General features: G+C 34.2%; 3 protein-coding genes and 1 long non-coding RNA gene across 5 annotated transcripts; 3 read left to right on the forward strand and 1 right to left on the reverse strand.

Annotated features, from left to right (window-relative positions):
* The first annotated feature begins 2,628 nt into the window (after nt 1–2,628).
* LOC107630852 (uncharacterized) lies at nt 2,629–6,455 on the forward strand. 2 transcript variants are annotated; one of them, XM_088509263.1, is made up of 13 exons: nt 2,629–2,909; nt 3,086–3,196; nt 3,546–3,643; nt 3,945–4,028; nt 4,141–4,271; nt 4,434–4,506; nt 4,590–4,635; nt 4,751–4,860; nt 4,961–5,068; nt 5,152–5,211; nt 5,340–5,401; nt 5,506–5,818; nt 5,908–6,455. In XM_088509263.1, exons 1-13 carry the CDS (start codon nt 2,759–2,761, stop codon nt 6,115–6,117), a joined length of 1,557 nt encoding a protein of 518 aa, XP_088365389.1. In that variant the 5' UTR covers nt 2,629–2,758; the 3' UTR covers nt 6,118–6,455. The 2 variants fall into 2 exon arrangements, with proteins under 2 accessions (XP_088365389.1, XP_088365391.1); XM_088509265.1 differs by lacking the exons at nt 4,590–4,635; nt 4,751–4,860 and having other exon boundaries at nt 2,637–2,909; nt 4,434–4,514; nt 4,966–5,068.
* Nucleotides 6,456–7,005: 550 nt separating this feature from the next.
* On the reverse strand, nt 7,006–9,151 carry LOC107633516 (mitochondrial phosphate carrier protein 3, mitochondrial). The gene is made up of 6 exons (XM_016337133.3): nt 8,858–9,151; nt 8,050–8,411; nt 7,860–7,903; nt 7,391–7,605; nt 7,131–7,255; nt 7,006–7,045 (listed from the first exon to the last, which is right to left on the reverse strand). The coding sequence occupies exons 1-6, from the start codon at nt 9,149–9,151 to the stop codon at nt 7,006–7,008; spliced, it is 1,080 nt and encodes a 359-aa protein (XP_016192619.1).
* A 1,659-nt stretch (nt 9,152–10,810) lies between these two features.
* LOC107630853 (acyl carrier protein 4, chloroplastic) lies at nt 10,811–11,952 on the forward strand. The gene is made up of 4 exons (XM_016334117.3): nt 10,811–11,038; nt 11,130–11,216; nt 11,325–11,447; nt 11,557–11,952. The coding sequence occupies exons 1-4, from the start codon at nt 10,961–10,963 to the stop codon at nt 11,689–11,691; spliced, it is 423 nt and encodes a 140-aa protein (XP_016189603.1). The 5' UTR covers nt 10,811–10,960; the 3' UTR covers nt 11,692–11,952.
* A 1,539-nt stretch (nt 11,953–13,491) lies between these two features.
* LOC148572256 (uncharacterized) lies at nt 13,492–15,637 on the forward strand. Its single transcript, XR_015907689.1, has 3 exons — nt 13,492–14,370; nt 14,556–15,066; nt 15,167–15,637. It is a non-coding gene; the product is annotated as an uncharacterized LOC148572256 (long non-coding RNA).
* Nucleotides 15,638–16,349: the final 712 nt, after the last annotated feature.

The raw sequence follows: 16,349 nt of genomic DNA on the forward strand, positions 1-16,349 counted from the left end.
AGAAATTCTGATTCTTCTCTTCCATTCTTAATAAGTATTTCCCGAATTCTTTTGCATCATCTTGTTCTGAAACATTCCGCACTTCTCTAGTGATGTAATTCCTCACGTCTTTTTCGATAAAATTTAACTCGCGGTGACCCCCGAATGCTGCAACAAATGATTGGAAAGTTTTGCTAGGTCTGATACCGGCTTCCTCATTATTCTCTATTGTACAACGCACAGACATGCTTAGTTCCCTGGTGCTGTTTGAGCATCTGTGCTTGATCTGGACAGCAAGGATGTGAATGATGCAACACGACCTTCGAAATGATCCAAACACCAATATCCTTCAATACGTGTATATAAATTCTTGCAAGACAATTTAAACCAGCTGAGGGATTTGTCTTCTCGGTCGGAGATATTTTTGATTTCCATTTTTTCTCTCTGCTATATGTAGTCAATTGATTCTTAATTTCGTTTTTCTTCTTATTTGTGCTCCGAACTCTTGTAGAAAAACCTGTAACCTTCGAATAATCCTTGTAGAATTTTGCAGCATCTTCAAGGGTGTTAAAAGTCATCCCAATCTTGGGGACAAACTGGTCATCAACACCACAGAAGGTCTGCAAAATATACTCAAAATACACCATATTAAAATAAGCATAAACTATAGAATGCAAATACAACTATAAAACCATCATCAAAAATAAGAAAAACCAGATTCATGAATCATAACTAAACAGAAACTAAAACAATTCAACTAAAATAATAAGACAATTCACCCTCGGTCAGATAAAAAGTCATAAACTGTAAATACACCCAAACTTTCCTGAAATACACCCAAATATTCCTGCTCTACACCCGAATGTCTGATATAAAATGGACAAAATTATTTTAATTCTAATGAGAGCTAATACATTAGATTGAATTCAAACAAAGAAGAATAAACAGCAAATTTCACAGGCAAGGTTCACGCGTTATTCAGCTACACAATAAAAAACTGCTAACTGGATTCAAATTCATATTCAATTACTAACTAAAATTAAATCACACCTCAGAAACTTCATTGGATCCAGTTTCAAAATCCACTTCGCTTTAGTAGCTGACAATCTGAAGTTGAATCATCCATTATCTTAAAAAACGATTTCACAGCTTGATGTCAAAAAACAATGGATAAACGCACAATGAAAAATCTGAAGCATGTAAATGAAGAAGGAGAAAGTAAAGAGAAACGCACGTAAAAGACGAAGGAGAAGGCAGAGAGAAATGCACGAAAGAGAACGAAGAGAGCAGGCAAGAAATTCGAAAAAAGGAAACGAAAAACTTCCAAAAAAGAAAGTTATATATTCGCGCGTTGATTGAGTTAAAAAGCTGTTAGAGGCGCGTGAAACATACGTGCATAACAGGCGCGTTTGAGCGTAACATCAATTAGAGGACTTATAAGACTTGTAGAGCAAAATCACTTGTATGTAGAGATTAATTGTAAAAAAAAAAATAGGTTAGTATTGTGGATATCTTTAAGGTGTGTATGGTTTAACTATTACTTTATTATTCAAATTTTATTCCCATAGAAATCAAATATACCCAGAGAGAAGATGAAAAAAAAAACTACAAATATATACACTCTACACAGAAAAATAATATAAAATCAAATAAAATTATTATAATTTTAAAAATTCATTGTGATTAAGATATTTATTTTAAAAAATATTGCTAGAATAGAACTATGCCTAAAACAAATCAAACAAGTATTAATATTAAATTATAAAAATCTAATACCAATAAATAGGTTATAAAAAAAACTCTAAAGACATCCCAACAAACACCCATAAAAAATAACATATTAATAAATAGTAGAAATGCTAATAAAAAATTTAAAATATCATCATTACTCAATCAAAATTTCATATAAATACTAAACATTGTATTTAGAAAATATTTAAAAAAAATTCAATAATTAAAAAATATTATACTAAAATCATTTTTCATCTAGTTATTATTATTATTAAATTAAAAATACCAAACACATAGTATATTACTATTATAGGATTTTTTGTCAGAAATAAAATAAAAAATAATTATTTTTTCATACCTGATTTTTTAATTTAAATTTTTTAAATACGATTTTTTTTTTTTATTTAGGGCGAGTTCGTCCCGGTGAACTTCATTTCAATTTTCTCTAAAACACACGTAAACTCACATTTTTAAGCTATTATTATCGTCTCCAAGAGTACATAGGAGTACACAAAAATCAACAACCATAGCTTCTTCAACATTGCTAACGGCAATGACAACCATTATTATCGTTTCCAGACATACACAGATACACGGCAATAAGTCATATTTAACCAGGATTTTTTTCTCATTATAAATTAAAAAAAAAACTATTATTTCTCTAATAAAAATATGACTTATTCCTGTGAATGATGATTACTATTATCTATTGTGAAGTTTAAGAAATTGAGTTAGAATTTTTTTCAGAATGAACAAACTTCCTCTAGATAAAAAAATTCGTATTTAAGAAATTAAAGTTAAAAAAATAAAATTTTAAAAAATAATAAATTTTTTTATTTTATTTCAGAAAAAACCTATTATTATATTATTATATCATATGTATTTCCCCTTTAACCTTAGGAAAGCCTCTTAAAAGATATCCTTAAACCCTCCATAAAAAAAAAAAAAAATCCTTAAACCCTAAAACCCTATCAACAACAATGGATCGGAATTGAAAGAAGCCTTGGCACATGGTGTTGCTGCTGTGGCATCCCTCTTCATCATTTCCATGGCCATTGCTACCTTGAAATTCGCCTCCAGATCCAACCTTTACATTCTTCGCCCCACTCCCTTCCAGTGCATCCGTAAGGTTGTCCCAAAATCCCTAGCTCTCGTTGACGCAGAGGCATGTAGCACCCCATCCCCAGTTCCTCAGCCAGGCAAGTCAACACTCTAAATATTCTTGTTCAAATTTTGATTTTTTTTTAATTTAATATTTAGTCTTTGATAATTTCTTCCTCTCAAAATGTTCAATTGGAGCTCCTGTGCTGTTTAATTGATGTTGGCGGTGATTCTGAGACCGCTTTTTCTTTTATGGTTTGTTGAATTGGTGAAGGGGATAAGAAGATCCCAGCATGGAAGAAATTGAGTTCCAAGGAGCTTGGACTTCGGCGTTCGATGATAGCAGGCCCTACCATGAAGGTTTTGAACATGCTTAAGGACAAGGGTACATATTGCTCTTCTAACTTCCTTTGTGTGGATGAATGAAAGAGCATGATTTCCTTTATATTGTGTTTCTTCATTGTTATTGAATAAAACATTTATGGTATCTTCTTTCACATAGTAAATTGTGAATTTTTTCATGAGCCTCATTATTTGGTTTGTAGTCTTAGTCTTGCAAGAGAATTTGGGGCTCTCCAATAGCTTTTGTAACTACTAACTAATTTTAGACCTGCAAATAACAATCTTTTACCCTCGAACATCACTTGTGCACAAGATTCTGAGGTTTCTAGGTTTATGTTTCCAAGTTTACAGAGGGAACTGCATAGTTGTTGACCCTTTTCTTCACCTTGTAGAGTATGATGTATATCTTGTTGGAGGTTGTGTCCGGGATCTTATACTAAAGCAAATACCTAAGGACTTTGATATTATTACTTCAGCTGATCTTAAAGAGGTTATAACCTTTCTCTTGTACTTTTATTTTGCAGGTTTTGATTTTATTTCCTGTTATCAATATATTGTGAAGGAAATTGTGAAAACAAGACTTAGTAGTTATCACAACTTTCCTTATAAAACTTTGAAAGCAAAAGAAAAATTGAAGAATTTGAACATCTTTGTAATTATTAAATGAAACATATCAAAATATAATGAAAATAGGAAATGAAGCAAACTTGTAATGCCCTCTATTAATGTTTGGGCTTGTATTTGCATATTTGAATCTTAACTTTTTGTATTAATCATGATTTAATTTGTAGGTGTTGAGAACATTTCCACGGTGTGAGATAGTTGGTAAAAAGTTTCCCATATGTCATGTTCATATGGGTGGTACCATTGTCGAGGTTTGTCTGGCAGAACTATCTTTAGTGTAGTGATTGCTTAATTTTTCTCTATCAAGCATGCCTTCACTTTATGTCTACTTTTAAAGATAACATTGTCATAATTTTCAATTAGGTTTCGAGTTTCAATACTGCTACAAGGAAGTCAAATCACTTTCATCATGACATCGAGGCACCTAGTGGCTGTGATAAGGAGGACTATCTTCGTTGGAGGAATTGTTTGAAACGTGACTTTACAATTAATGGGTAGTGTATCTATCCTTGCAATTTAGACAACAGAAAAATTATTTCCTTTTTAATATGCATTGAGCTGCTTTTTTCTCTGACATCTCAACATTGTTTACAATTTGGAATTCGCCTCATTTTCTGCAGCTCTTTGTGATGTTAATGAAATTCACGCTCTTCCAGGTTGATGTTTGATCCGTATGCAAGAATTGTATATGATTACATGGGAGGAATGGAAGATATTGAAAAGGCTAAAGTGTGCATGTATCTCTTTGTGGTTATAGTTTCATATTATTATTTTCTACCACCATTAGCGATTAATTTAGTTAATTTGAATAGGTGCGAACTGTTGTTCCTGCAGCTTCTTCATTTCAGGAGGATTGTGGTGAGTTTTTGTATAACAATGTATAAGGTTAAAAATAACCTTTCCTGTAGTTTAGATTGTTTAAACTGCTTTCAGACTTCCTGCTGCTTCTCTGAATGGTGAGTATATTATGCAGCTCGTATTTTACGTGCAATTAGAATTGCGGCTCGCTTAGGATTCAGTATTTCAAGTGAAACAGCTCATTCTGTTAAAAATCTTTCTTCATCAGTATTACGGCTTGATAAGGTGTTTAAAAATCTCCCCTCCTCCTTTGTCTATTATACTAAAAAATTATTAGGCATCCATGAGAATATCCTGCGTGAGTTGCCCTCCTTAATTGTTTTAGGGTAGGCTCCTGATGGAAATGAATTATATGCTTGCTTATGGATCCGGTGAAGCTTCTTTGAGATTATTATGGAAGTTTGGCCTTTTAGATATACTACTCCCCTTTCAGGTACACCGTACATGATGATTATGCATGTTAATTTCTAAATTTCAGTTGCCAAATGTTAGCTCAAATTGATATTGACGTTACAGGCTGCTTACTTCGTTCGTCATGGATTTCGGAGACGGGACAAAAGAACTAATATGCTTTTGGTAACAAATATTCATTCCAATTTGGATATAGCTTATTTGATAATCTGAGAATAATGCTATTTGTTACTTCCATATTAATTAAATGTATAAAATTTTATCACCACATTCACTTGGAATTTCATCTGCAGTCATTATTCTATAATTTGGATAAGCTATTGGCACCCAACCGTCCATGTCACAGTAGCTTATGGTAAGGTCTACATGACAACAAAGCCTGTTTCATGTTTAATTCGTTAGTGATATATGCAAGGGTTCACAAAATAAGCAAGTCTCACTAGGAATCTAAGCTTTCAGGATTGGCATCCTAGCATTTCATAAAACATTGAGTGATCAACCAAGGGAAGCCTCGGTGGTTGCTGCATTTAGCCTTGCAGTTCATAATGGTGGAAATTTATTGGAAGCAGTAGACATAGCTAGGAGGATCAACAAACAACACAATGCCAGGTTTCCTGAGTTATTAGATCCTTCAGGTCTAGATGCAGAGGATTTGGAAGAAGAGATTCTGGATCTTGCTGACTCTGTTAAAGGGACACTCTCACAGATGACAACTAGGTATTTGGTATCTCAGGCTATGGCCGATTATCCTCAAGCCCCCCATTCAGATTTGGTGCGCATACTCTTGACTTCGATTGATATATGTACTTCTTAACACTTAACAGTAGTTACTTTGAAGACTGACCTTTGACAATTTGACAGGTGTTCATCCCATTAGGAATGTACCTAAAGGCTCTCAGCATTTTTGACTGCGTCAAAGTAAATTCTGGTAAGAAATTTTTGTCAAAGCAAGGCAGGAAAATTGATTATGGATCTTTAGTTCAAGGTGAGCTGGAAGAAATACGGCATGTGTTTGCGAGGATTGTATTTGATACCATATATCCGCTGCGCCTAGATAAAGAGAATTCGTAAAAGATCAACTGGATTTCACAGGAAGAGGGTAGTTTGAAGTGAAAATAGAAATTTGAGGAAATTGATTCTGGTGTAGACATCAAATAGTCCGGCTCCCAAACTGCAGCAAAAGTGGTACTAGCTAGCCGTCATCAACTTCTTTTGCGATGAAGCAGTGATAATTTTTGTTCTTTATTTGGGGATATGGGGTTGCCCCGATATTTAGTGTATGTACCTACCTCATAGGTTATGTAGGCAGCGGATGAATGGGGGAAAGTTTTTTCACCGAGCAAGTGTTTTTTGTTTTGTTATAGAATAATTCTTTCATTCGATCAATATCAAGTTTACAGTTTGCTGAATCTGTAGATGTAGCAGTCTCATACAGCCAATTATTGAATTCCTTTATTCTGGAATCAAATTCAAAATCAAGTACAGAACACTGATAACAGCCTTTATCAATGTAAAGAACGGCATAATGCAAGCAATAATTTGAAAAAGGTGGATGGCATTTTGCTGTGATTATATACAAGAGATTTTCAGTTGAATCGGGTGCAAGATGAGAGACGTAGTTTACATGGCAGACACTGAATGAAACACTAAAGATTTGTCATTTGTCTGACTCCAAAAATTTTTCCATATGTATTTGATGTGATAAAAGTGGGAAAGGACTAAGCCAACAACAACCCAGAAGGCAAACTATATTGTATTACACCATAAACAACTGAGCTAACAAAATCAAATCCGAAATAAATGAAGTACAAAATCTTAAACATTCATCTTAGTGATGAAGTATAGTTGTGGTGCTGTAATAAAGCAGGCAACCAGACAAGAAGCAGCAGCACTGGCATAGCACCCTGACACATTATTTCTCTGTCAAAAATAGTCTCTATTCCGCAATGATGTGACGTCCTACTTGGCAGCTTTAGGTGCACCTCCACCAGAGGTAGGCCTGAAAGACCAAACAGCAAGCAAAGAACATGTGAACAAAACTAGAGAACATATTAGTAGCGAGGAGACAGGTTGAGGTTACTTACAGCCCTACAAATACTTTGAAGGAATCATAGAGTCCCCACTGAGCTCCTGTTAGTGTTCCAATCATAACTATACGAAGAGGAAGTCCACGTGTGAAAAGACCAACTAGCCCTATCTTCTTCACAGCCTGCAACAACCAGTATCAGTGTTATTTATTTGTAGGTAGTCGGTGTCTGAGTAATGTTATTTGAACGTCTAAAACGTGAACATTTTATGGGATATGTAAAGGTGGTAGATTTGGTGTGCGCTTTTCTGCACTTACATCACCAACAGTGGCTCCCTTGGCATTGTTCAGGAAGGAAACAAGATTGTCTGCAGGGTGTGAGACAATAGCACAGAGCACGCCAGCAATGTATCCAGCTGCAAAACTCACTCCAAGCTGCAATCCTTTGCTGCACTGATCTTTCGGTGTTGGGACGACATTCTTGTACAGCATCTCCACAACAGTCTCAAACGAAGCAAATTTCATCATTGTGTCTGTCATGAATCACGTGCATGATAATAGTTAATAATACCCTTTAATATTGCATAATGCAACGATATTTTTTTATTTGCATTCACTCTAGTACAAGGTGACATTAATTTTGACAGATTATTAATTACAACAAATTTTAATTACTAGTTCATGATTAAAGAGCAAACAAAGGAGTTCAATGGGAAACCAAGTTAATCATGCTGCAATTCTGTTATTTGGACCGACTAAAAATGTGATGAAGTATGTGCAAACTTACATGGAATCTGGCGGCCCCAGAGTGGAACAAGTCCTTTATACAACCTGCACATCAAATCCAAATCCTTAACAAATTTGAAGCTTCAACTTCCAACAAACAATATCTACGAAGAAGCCATTAAAATCTAATAGATGGTTACTAAGTAATGAAATGAAAGATCCCAATTAAGAGCAAAGAAAAGTATGTATACCCTCCAGCACCCTCAGCCTTAATGAACTTGGGTAATCCATCTGACAAACCTCTCGCAAAGCCAGGTTGGGTTTGCACACGAACTTTGACAGCCTCCATGGGGCACAGTGCAATATCAGCAATGACTTCAGCAGAGGCTGATCCTGCTAGAAATATGAAGGTTTTGTACTTGGCTGCATTCTCTGGGCCTGCAAGATCTGAGTAGTATTTCTTGAAGAATTCATAGAATCCAAACTTGCATGCTCCCTGAGCACTGTACCCAAGCAGTGTTGGGACCCAACCCCTGAAGAACCCTCTCATTCCTTGCTCCTTCATCAGAACTCCGAATCCTGATGATATGTTCTTGTACTTTACTGGGTCAATCTGAAATACATCTTAATTAGTCATAAAAATTCATAGAATAATTCTCTAAGATTTTTAAAATCGGATACTTTAGTCCTTCAAATTTCAAAATATACAAAATAGTTTTCAATGTTTATCTTTCTTAGACAATATACCCACCTTCAATTTCATTAAAAAAGTGAAGTAAAAAACAATGAAATACAAAACAATTTCTGAAAAGTTTAAAAAATATCAAACAGTCCATAAAAATTTTAAAAATTTTCAAAATAGTTATTCCGATTAAATGGATCAAATTGGAGATAAACATGATGACTGTTTTGTATATTTTGAAACCTATACTAAATGTTCAATATTAAAGACAATTTGGGTAATTACTTAAATCTCATGTATGATGATGACTTTGAATATGCAATACGTTTTGGATCAAATTATGAACCAATGCAGAAGAGAAAAGCATTATAGAGGACCTGCATGTTGCACTTGACGAGATCGAGAGGAGTGACGGTCATGTGAGTGAGACCACAGCTGAAGACGCCACCAAAGCTGCATGCGGCGTAGTAAGCAGGAGAATACAATGGAATACTCTCTTTTGGTGCAGGGATCATAAAATTATTATTACTATTCCTACCCTCTGAGCCTGAGAATGGTGGTGGTGATGATGATGAAGAAGAAGAATGTGAGGACACATTGTTGAGCAATGTTTTTGGTGAGTAAAGGAAAGAAGGGATAAGAGAGTAGCGAGGTTGGTCAGAGGGAGCCATTATTGAGAATTCACAACAAGTATATTATTCTTTTCTTGTTTGTGTTTATGTGTGTAGATAGTTTTTGCCAGGGTGCAGAAGTAAAAAGAGAAAGGGGAAAACAAAAGTAGAAAGTGTTTTTAGTTTTGAGAGAAGGGGCGAGAAACTTGGAGGGTTTGTGGTAAGGAGAGGCATGAACAACCATGGAGTTATGTGAACCAACGAGTCCTTTCTTTCCGCGCTCTTCTTTGACTTTGTAATCTCCTGCATTTTTCATGTTACGCCTTTCACTACACCCACATACGTATTAAGTATTAACTCACCAGAAGCACAAAACTGCATGTTTCAATATCCATAATGTTAAAGTAGCCCATTTTTAACTTTTTCTTTTTCTTTTTCTAATATATACTTTTTACATTATCAAAATTTTAATTATAAAAATATAATTGTTTATGTGTCTTTTTCTATCAGTCTAAATTTTTTAAATAATAATTTTCATAAGATGATATTAGAGTTTTTATAAAAAAAGAAATTTAATTATTGATAAAAAAAATTCAGCATATGATAAATTAAACAATTATGTAACTTTAAAAAAGACTTCTGTACATAGATACATTTTATGAAAGGAAAATCACGTATATGAGTAGAGGTTATATTATATGATAGCTATGCAAATTTTAATCACATCTTGTAATATATTAGTACATAACAGACTAAACTTGTATCAAGTTTTCTTTCTTTCTTTTATTTATTTGAAAAAGAACAAACATGTGTCTGTGTATGTGTCTATTTACCACTTTTTAATTTAGATATGGAAGGAGAAATGGTGTAGGACACAGTTATGGAGTGTATGGGTGCTTTACGCAGTTGTGGTGTTAAGAGCAAATCGGACTCTTCGATTTGTGTTTAAAAAATTAAAAAAAATTGCATTACACAAATTGGACCGTCCGATTTGTATTTTAAACAATTAAAAAAAATTTAATAATGAAATCGGACCATTCGATTTTTGTTTTCAAAATAAAAAAAAATTTAAAGTACAAATTGGACCCTCCGATTTTCTCTCCCACATAAATCGGACCATCCGATTTAGGTTCATAATTTTTTTAACAAAGAAATCAGACCGTCCGATTTCTTCACTTTATGATTCAAAAAAAATTATCTCACATTCATGTCTAGCACCACCCACCTCCATACACATGCATAACACACAAAATTTGCATATCCAAAAAAATTAACCTCTATTTACATGAATTCTCAAATCAAATAACAATGTGTATATTTTTTTTTTGAAATAAGCAATTAATAGAGGAATGCTATGGCAGTAATTTTAGTATTTTGTAACTATCAATTGGTCATAAATAGTATTTTTAATGGTGTGAGATTATATCTAATGGTGAGAAATTACTCATTTTTATTTTGATGGTCAAGTGCTAGCCAGAAAACACAAAAGTTGCTGCCCTAGACTTTTCCTTAAAAAAATACTAAAATGGATGTAAACAACTCCATGTCTACGTTTCTTTTTTAACAAAATATTTTAAAAAAATGAAAAATATAAAAAAAAAAAGTTGCTAAAATAGGAAATACTGCGCAGCATTATTCACTGAGCGTGACGATGATGAATAACCGAAAACTGCCAAATGAGTTAAGTGATAAGTGCCACGTAATTTTGGATAGAGTGTTATGCACCACTTGTTTCATTCCCATTTATGATTTTACCCAAGTAGCTAGCCAATACCCTATTCCGTATTGTTCTTCTGGTGACATGCTTTTTTCCTTTCCATCCAGATAATACACCCTTCAGTCCCTATCTCTTCTTATTCTTATTATTCAATGGCCTCATCATCAGTTTCAGCCACTTCTCTTAGGTTCGCACAATCTCTCACTTTGTGTAGCAAGACTACCCTCCAGGTTCTACATACATCTTGTTTATTCATATTAATTTAACAGCTTTGTTTATTCTGAACATGTTATGTTTTTTATATATTGGTAAAACTTGTAGGCTAGTTCAAGATTTGGGGCAGTCTCTGTGGGATGGAGCAGGAGGAGCTTTCCTTCTTTAAGATCCTCTCGCTTCCGCATCTGTGCGGTTAGTTATTTATTTAGTTAGTTAGCTGGTTAGTTACATTCTCCTGTTTGGAACTGAAACTCATTTAATTTAGTTAGTTATTTGTTTGTTACAAATGATATGACGCAGGCACAGCCTGAGACAGTTGACAAAGTGTGCGAAATAGTGAGGAAACAGCTTGCTCTGCCTCCGGAGTCTCAACTTACCCCTGAAACCACCTTCACAGCACTTGGTGCTGACTCCCTTGACACTGTACGTACTTAATATTCAAATAAATACTATATATTATATATCTTTCATCTTTTATTTTTCATAATTCAGTACATGTGTTTGTTTTTAATATATGCATTCATTGATGCAGGTGGAAATAGTGATGGGTTTGGAGGAAGAATTTGGAATTAGCGTTGAGGAGCAGAGCTCTGAAAACATCACTTGTATCAAAGAAGCTGCTGATTTGATAGAGAAACTTCTTCAAAACAAAACTCCACCTAGCTAGTTGTGTGCCTACAAGCTCAATTATATCCATTGCCAAAAAAACCCCCAAAAAAAGCATTTCTTGAGAGCACAAGTGTAACTGAACGAGGTTAATTGAATTTTGGATTAGACATGTTCTTTAGGTGGATAATTAGTATTTTTATTTTTCCATTGTGAGCTTTATTTGACGTTTGAACTTACTATCTGTTGTAAGACTCTCCGAATATGTCTGTTTTTGCCGTCAAGCTTCAGAAATTATTGCATGTTGATTTGATTCCAGAAAGTGAGATTTCAACCTTGGTATTAGCTTTTGCAGGATGGGATCTTACGCCATGTTTGTTCTGTTGTAGGACTTACCATATCAGAATTACTGGCTAATCACGTGTATGCCATAGCGTCTATTGTGGCTATGGTGCTTTAGAAAATACAACCATGCTCAGTGTGGACGGATATAAAAGGGGTGAAGTGGCTTTGTTCCTTCCAAAATTTTAAGCAACTACATCTATATATGAAATATGTGTTAAAAAATAAAATAAAAAATATTATGCGATTTAATGACTTTATATGTATTATTTTTAGAGAAATGTCCGGGGCTATCTGAATTTATTGTTTTTGGCTAGGAAAAGTATATGGTACCAATATATTATCTGCTAATTTATTACCAACAATAATTAATTATTATATTTTAAACACATGTATAAAGAGACACATCCAGAAAATATATCAATAAAGACATTTCCATTAGACACAGCCATAAAAAAATATTTTTATTAGACACATCCACAAAAATACTTCTATTAAATACCGTTATAAATCAGAGTTGGCAGAAGTTGGCAGAAATGATATTGGTAACGTAGCGAGATTGTTTTGGCTATTATCAGAATTTATTATTTTTGGCTATTACTTAGTCATCAATTCAATTATTTTTAGTCTAATTACTTCAGTCTAGTAATCCAATAACATACTTTATCCTATATTTATAAACATTGATGGCTAATTGATGACCAAAAACAATAAATTATAATGACCATATAACACTCTTCTTATTTTTTTACTATATTTATGTTTTAATTTTTTCACTTACTAATATTTTTTTACTTAACCAACTTAATATCATACACTCAAGTCTTTGCACTTTTTTAATTAATTTCTATATACTCATCTCAATATCCAATTTTTAAAAAATAAATAAAGTATCATTGTTGTCTACATTTGGGATAAATCCCAAAGTTGTCCCTAACATTTCTAAATCGAATCAATATTGTCCTACCGTCAAATTGGCTAACATTTCGTTAATACCGTTGCACACATGGAGTTTAGGTTAGTGAACCCAAAGGTTAACATGGACATGTTTGCATTTTGCACCCATTATAACATTCACTATAGCAAACACAAAAGTTTGAAGAAATAGAGCACATCAATGTAATCTTTGCCATTCCAATTGTCTTAACCATACCCTTTTTACTCTTTTTCGAACTTGATCGCAGGGATTGGTTACATACTGAAGGTAGTTCATGGATCGTTCTTGGTTGTGTAGCATGATAGCTTAGGGTTTCGCTCTCTTCATGCGTTGATTTCGTTCTACAAAGGTATGTATGAAGGAAATTTTTTTTTTCGGGTTTTTATGCAATAGTTCAACGAAGAACAATGGCTATGTGTGAGATTGTTTGCATTGTAGGGTGTTTTGGTTTTTTGTATTCCCAGAACAATGTTCTTTGTTTGCGTTAGTTAGGGCATGAAGTTTCTTATTTTTGGTGATTCGATCTTTGCTTACTGATGTAGGACTTTAGTAGTATTTTGTGATGTTTTGCCTAGACTAATAGATACATTTTTATTCAAACAATTTTGTTCATGTTGTCTGACTATGTTTACCTAATGCAATAGGATATGTGGTTTAGGATGAGTTATTTTAGTGTCAAAATTTATCACCAAGAGATGTTTGGACTTTAAGGAGGGCCTTTGAAATATTTGGGGTGGAGAAACAACTATTATAGACTGCCACAACGAGGGTGAGTGGAGCCTAATTGATGTTTACGAGTTAGTGGGTAAACAAGGATATTTGAAGAAAGATATTGCAGTAATATGGTACAAATCAAAAGAGGAGGGTACAGAAAAAGACTTAAGGATGCTGTAAAGCGACAAAGATGCAATGGATATGGCCAATATTGGGGTCAGGGAGGATATAGTTGAGTTGTATGTGGTTCACAAAACTAGAAATATCTATCAAGAGGTTGAGGATGTCCAAATATTAGGGAGTACTAAAACTATAATGCAAGTGGAAGAAGATGGATCTGATGGGCCAGGCTCAATTATTACATATGAGGCCCATGCAATTGGACAAGTAGAGACAAATGCTGAGATCTAACTTGGGTTCTATAGTCAACTAGTCAAGTTACAAGTGGAGAGACCACCTGAGTTTGCTTCTAAAAGACCAAAGCTAGGTGTGGATTTAAGGCCAAAGTTTCAAAGACTTTATGTGTGTCTTAATGCATGCAAGAGGAGTTTTATGGCATGAAGACCAGTGATTTGCTTAGATAGGTACTTCATCAAGACACCATATGGAGGAAAACTTCTCACAACAATTGTCTGGTTCTCCAATGATCAGATTTTGTCAATAGCTTATGCAATGGTTGAAGCAGAAACTAAGGATACATGGACTTGATTTCTTACCATTCTTTGTGATGACTTTGGCATTGACAAGGTAAAGAATTGCACCTTCATGTTTGACCAATAGAAGGTACTCTTCTATTAAGTTGAACATAAATTCTTATTTGCTTGCATTTTGTGATTTCAAATTGCTTTTTGAATTACTATTTAGCTAGTTGAATTTATGTTCAATTGTGTCTTGCTGTTTGAATTATTGTTTCAATTGTGTCTGGTGGGCAGGGTTTAGTTCCAACCTTCAATGAGCTCATTCCTAGAGTGGGTGAGCATGTATGCTAGTCGTGACAAATATGAGGTGACTAGTATCCATGGAGGCAAAAAGAAGTATGTGGTTAATTTGAAGACTCGTGAGTGTTCATGCAGGAAGTTTCAGTTGTTTGGAATCCCTTGTGCCCATGCAATGACTTGCATTAGGAAGATGTGCTTCAATGTGGACAACTTCATTGCAAATTGTTACAAGAAAGCTACATACATTCAATGCTATCAGCATGTTGTATATCCTATGAATGACCCCAACCTATGGAAAAAGACAGAATTTGATGATGTTTTGCCACCAGTTTATAAAAAACCCATTAGAAGGCCTAAACTAAAAAGAAATAAAACTGTAGATGAGCACCCAACCAAGAGAGGAGTATCTCATGAAGAATAGAATCAGAAGTACTCCTGTTGGTTTGCTACATGTCACAATAAATGGACCTGTCCAAAGAAGCACAAAGTTGCTGCAACTGCTACTGTAAGTACTCTGCTTGTCTATTTAGGTTTTTGGTTTCATTTTTATTTGTAGCATCCAGTTTATAATGTTGTATTTGTGGTTGTTTGATGGGCAAACAAAGTTACTGGATCTACATCAAAGAGATCTTCAAGTCTAATCTCTAGCACTATCTCTAGTCAGGCATCTAAACAATCATCAGCTACTTCAAAGAGGACCACAACCTCAAGGCCAAAGAGAAAATCATCTACCAATGTTGTGAGTTCTCAACAATCACAAGCTACTTCAAAAAAAAAAAGACTAAAGTGGCCCCTTCCAACAATGCTTCTGAGCAGTAAGCAACTACACTCAGGGTGTTGCCAAGCCGACCCAAGACTGTCAGCATTTTCCAACTCAAATTCATGGCAAGGACACCTCCCAAAGCATGAAAAAAGATGTCATGATTATAATGTGCGGAATCTTCTATTTTTTGGCATCTTTAGTTTTTCTTGTTAGGTTTCTCTTTAGTATGATTATGATGTGTAAAAACTACTTTAAAGATTATATTTTGTTATGTTAGACATTTATTGTTGAGTAAAGTATCATTTGTTATTTTTATGTGAATCTTTTGTGATTGTAGTCAATGATAATATCATGGTTAATGATTAAGTAATATGTTAGATTTCTAATTACTGTTATGCTCATGACTTGCATGATTAAAATAGAAGGCAAAATACCCTTATTTAGCTTAAAATTTCATGCAATTCCACAAAATATAAACGAGTTCAATATCACTACAATTTCTTAGCCAAAATACAGAGCATAAGTTACTTCTCTAATAATTTCTCCTAAAATCTTCTCGTCTCCAGCAACATCATTGCAGTAAAAGTCTCCAAAGTTTTGTCATTGTTGTTTTTCACAAACCAAAATTAGTGCAACTGTCCATCCAGCTAAAGCAAGTCCCATTGCAAGTATGAACCTGAATTCAACCTTATCCAATTTGCCCTTCAAATTTCTGACCTTTATCTTAACCTTGACACTTTTGGGTCTTCCTCTAATTTTGCCCATACAAAACAGCCACATTCTTCTCCAATCTAGACCAAACATGAGACAACCTAGTCAAATTCACAAATTGCCCAAACATATAATTCAACAACAAATAAACCCAACCCTAAACCTCACCCTTACAGCCCAAAGTTAACGCAGTCCCAGAACCTGCATCCAGGATTCTCTGCAGTTGACGAAGTAGCGAGCACAAGCCATTTCCCACAGTAGCAAGTTGTTCTCCTTCGACGTGCTTGGTTGCTATTTTGCATCGCCTGTTTTCT

Source organism: Arachis ipaensis, chromosome B3 (genome assembly GCF_059453495.1).
Source record: "Arachis ipaensis isolate K30076 ecotype BB chromosome B3, ASM5945349v1, whole genome shotgun sequence".
NCBI lineage: Eukaryota > Viridiplantae > Streptophyta > Magnoliopsida > Fabales > Fabaceae > Arachis > Arachis ipaensis.

Excerpts from the sequence above, each read along its gene's own strand:
- LOC107630852 (XM_088509263.1), top strand. The coding sequence starts at position 2,759 with ATGGCCATTGCTACCTTGAAATTCGCCTCCAGATCCAACCTTTACATT. Across the intron at positions 2,910-3,085 it reads ATCCCCAGTTCCTCAGCCAG|GGGATAAGAAGATCCCAGCA; the intron begins GCAAGTCAACAC and ends GAATTGGTGAAG. Across the intron at positions 4,861-4,960 it reads CAGTATTACGGCTTGATAAG|GGTAGGCTCCTGATGGAAAT; the intron begins GTGTTTAAAAAT and ends TAATTGTTTTAG.
- LOC107633516 (XM_016337133.3), bottom strand. The coding sequence starts at position 9,151 with ATGGCTCCCTCTGACCAACCTCGCTACTCTCTTATCCCTTCTTTCCTT. Across the intron at positions 8,412-8,857 it reads TCGTCAAGTGCAACATGCAG|ATTGACCCAGTAAAGTACAA; the intron begins GTCCTCTATAAT and ends GATGTATTTCAG. Across the intron at positions 7,256-7,390 it reads AGGGAGCCACTGTTGGTGAT|GCTGTGAAGAAGATAGGGCT; the intron begins GTAAGTGCAGAA and ends TGGTTGTTGCAG.
- LOC107630853 (XM_016334117.3), top strand. The coding sequence starts at position 10,961 with ATGGCCTCATCATCAGTTTCAGCCACTTCTCTTAGGTTCGCACAATCT. Across the intron at positions 11,039-11,129 it reads GTAGCAAGACTACCCTCCAG|GCTAGTTCAAGATTTGGGGC; the intron begins GTTCTACATACA and ends TAAAACTTGTAG. Across the intron at positions 11,448-11,556 it reads GTGCTGACTCCCTTGACACT|GTGGAAATAGTGATGGGTTT; the intron begins GTACGTACTTAA and ends TCATTGATGCAG.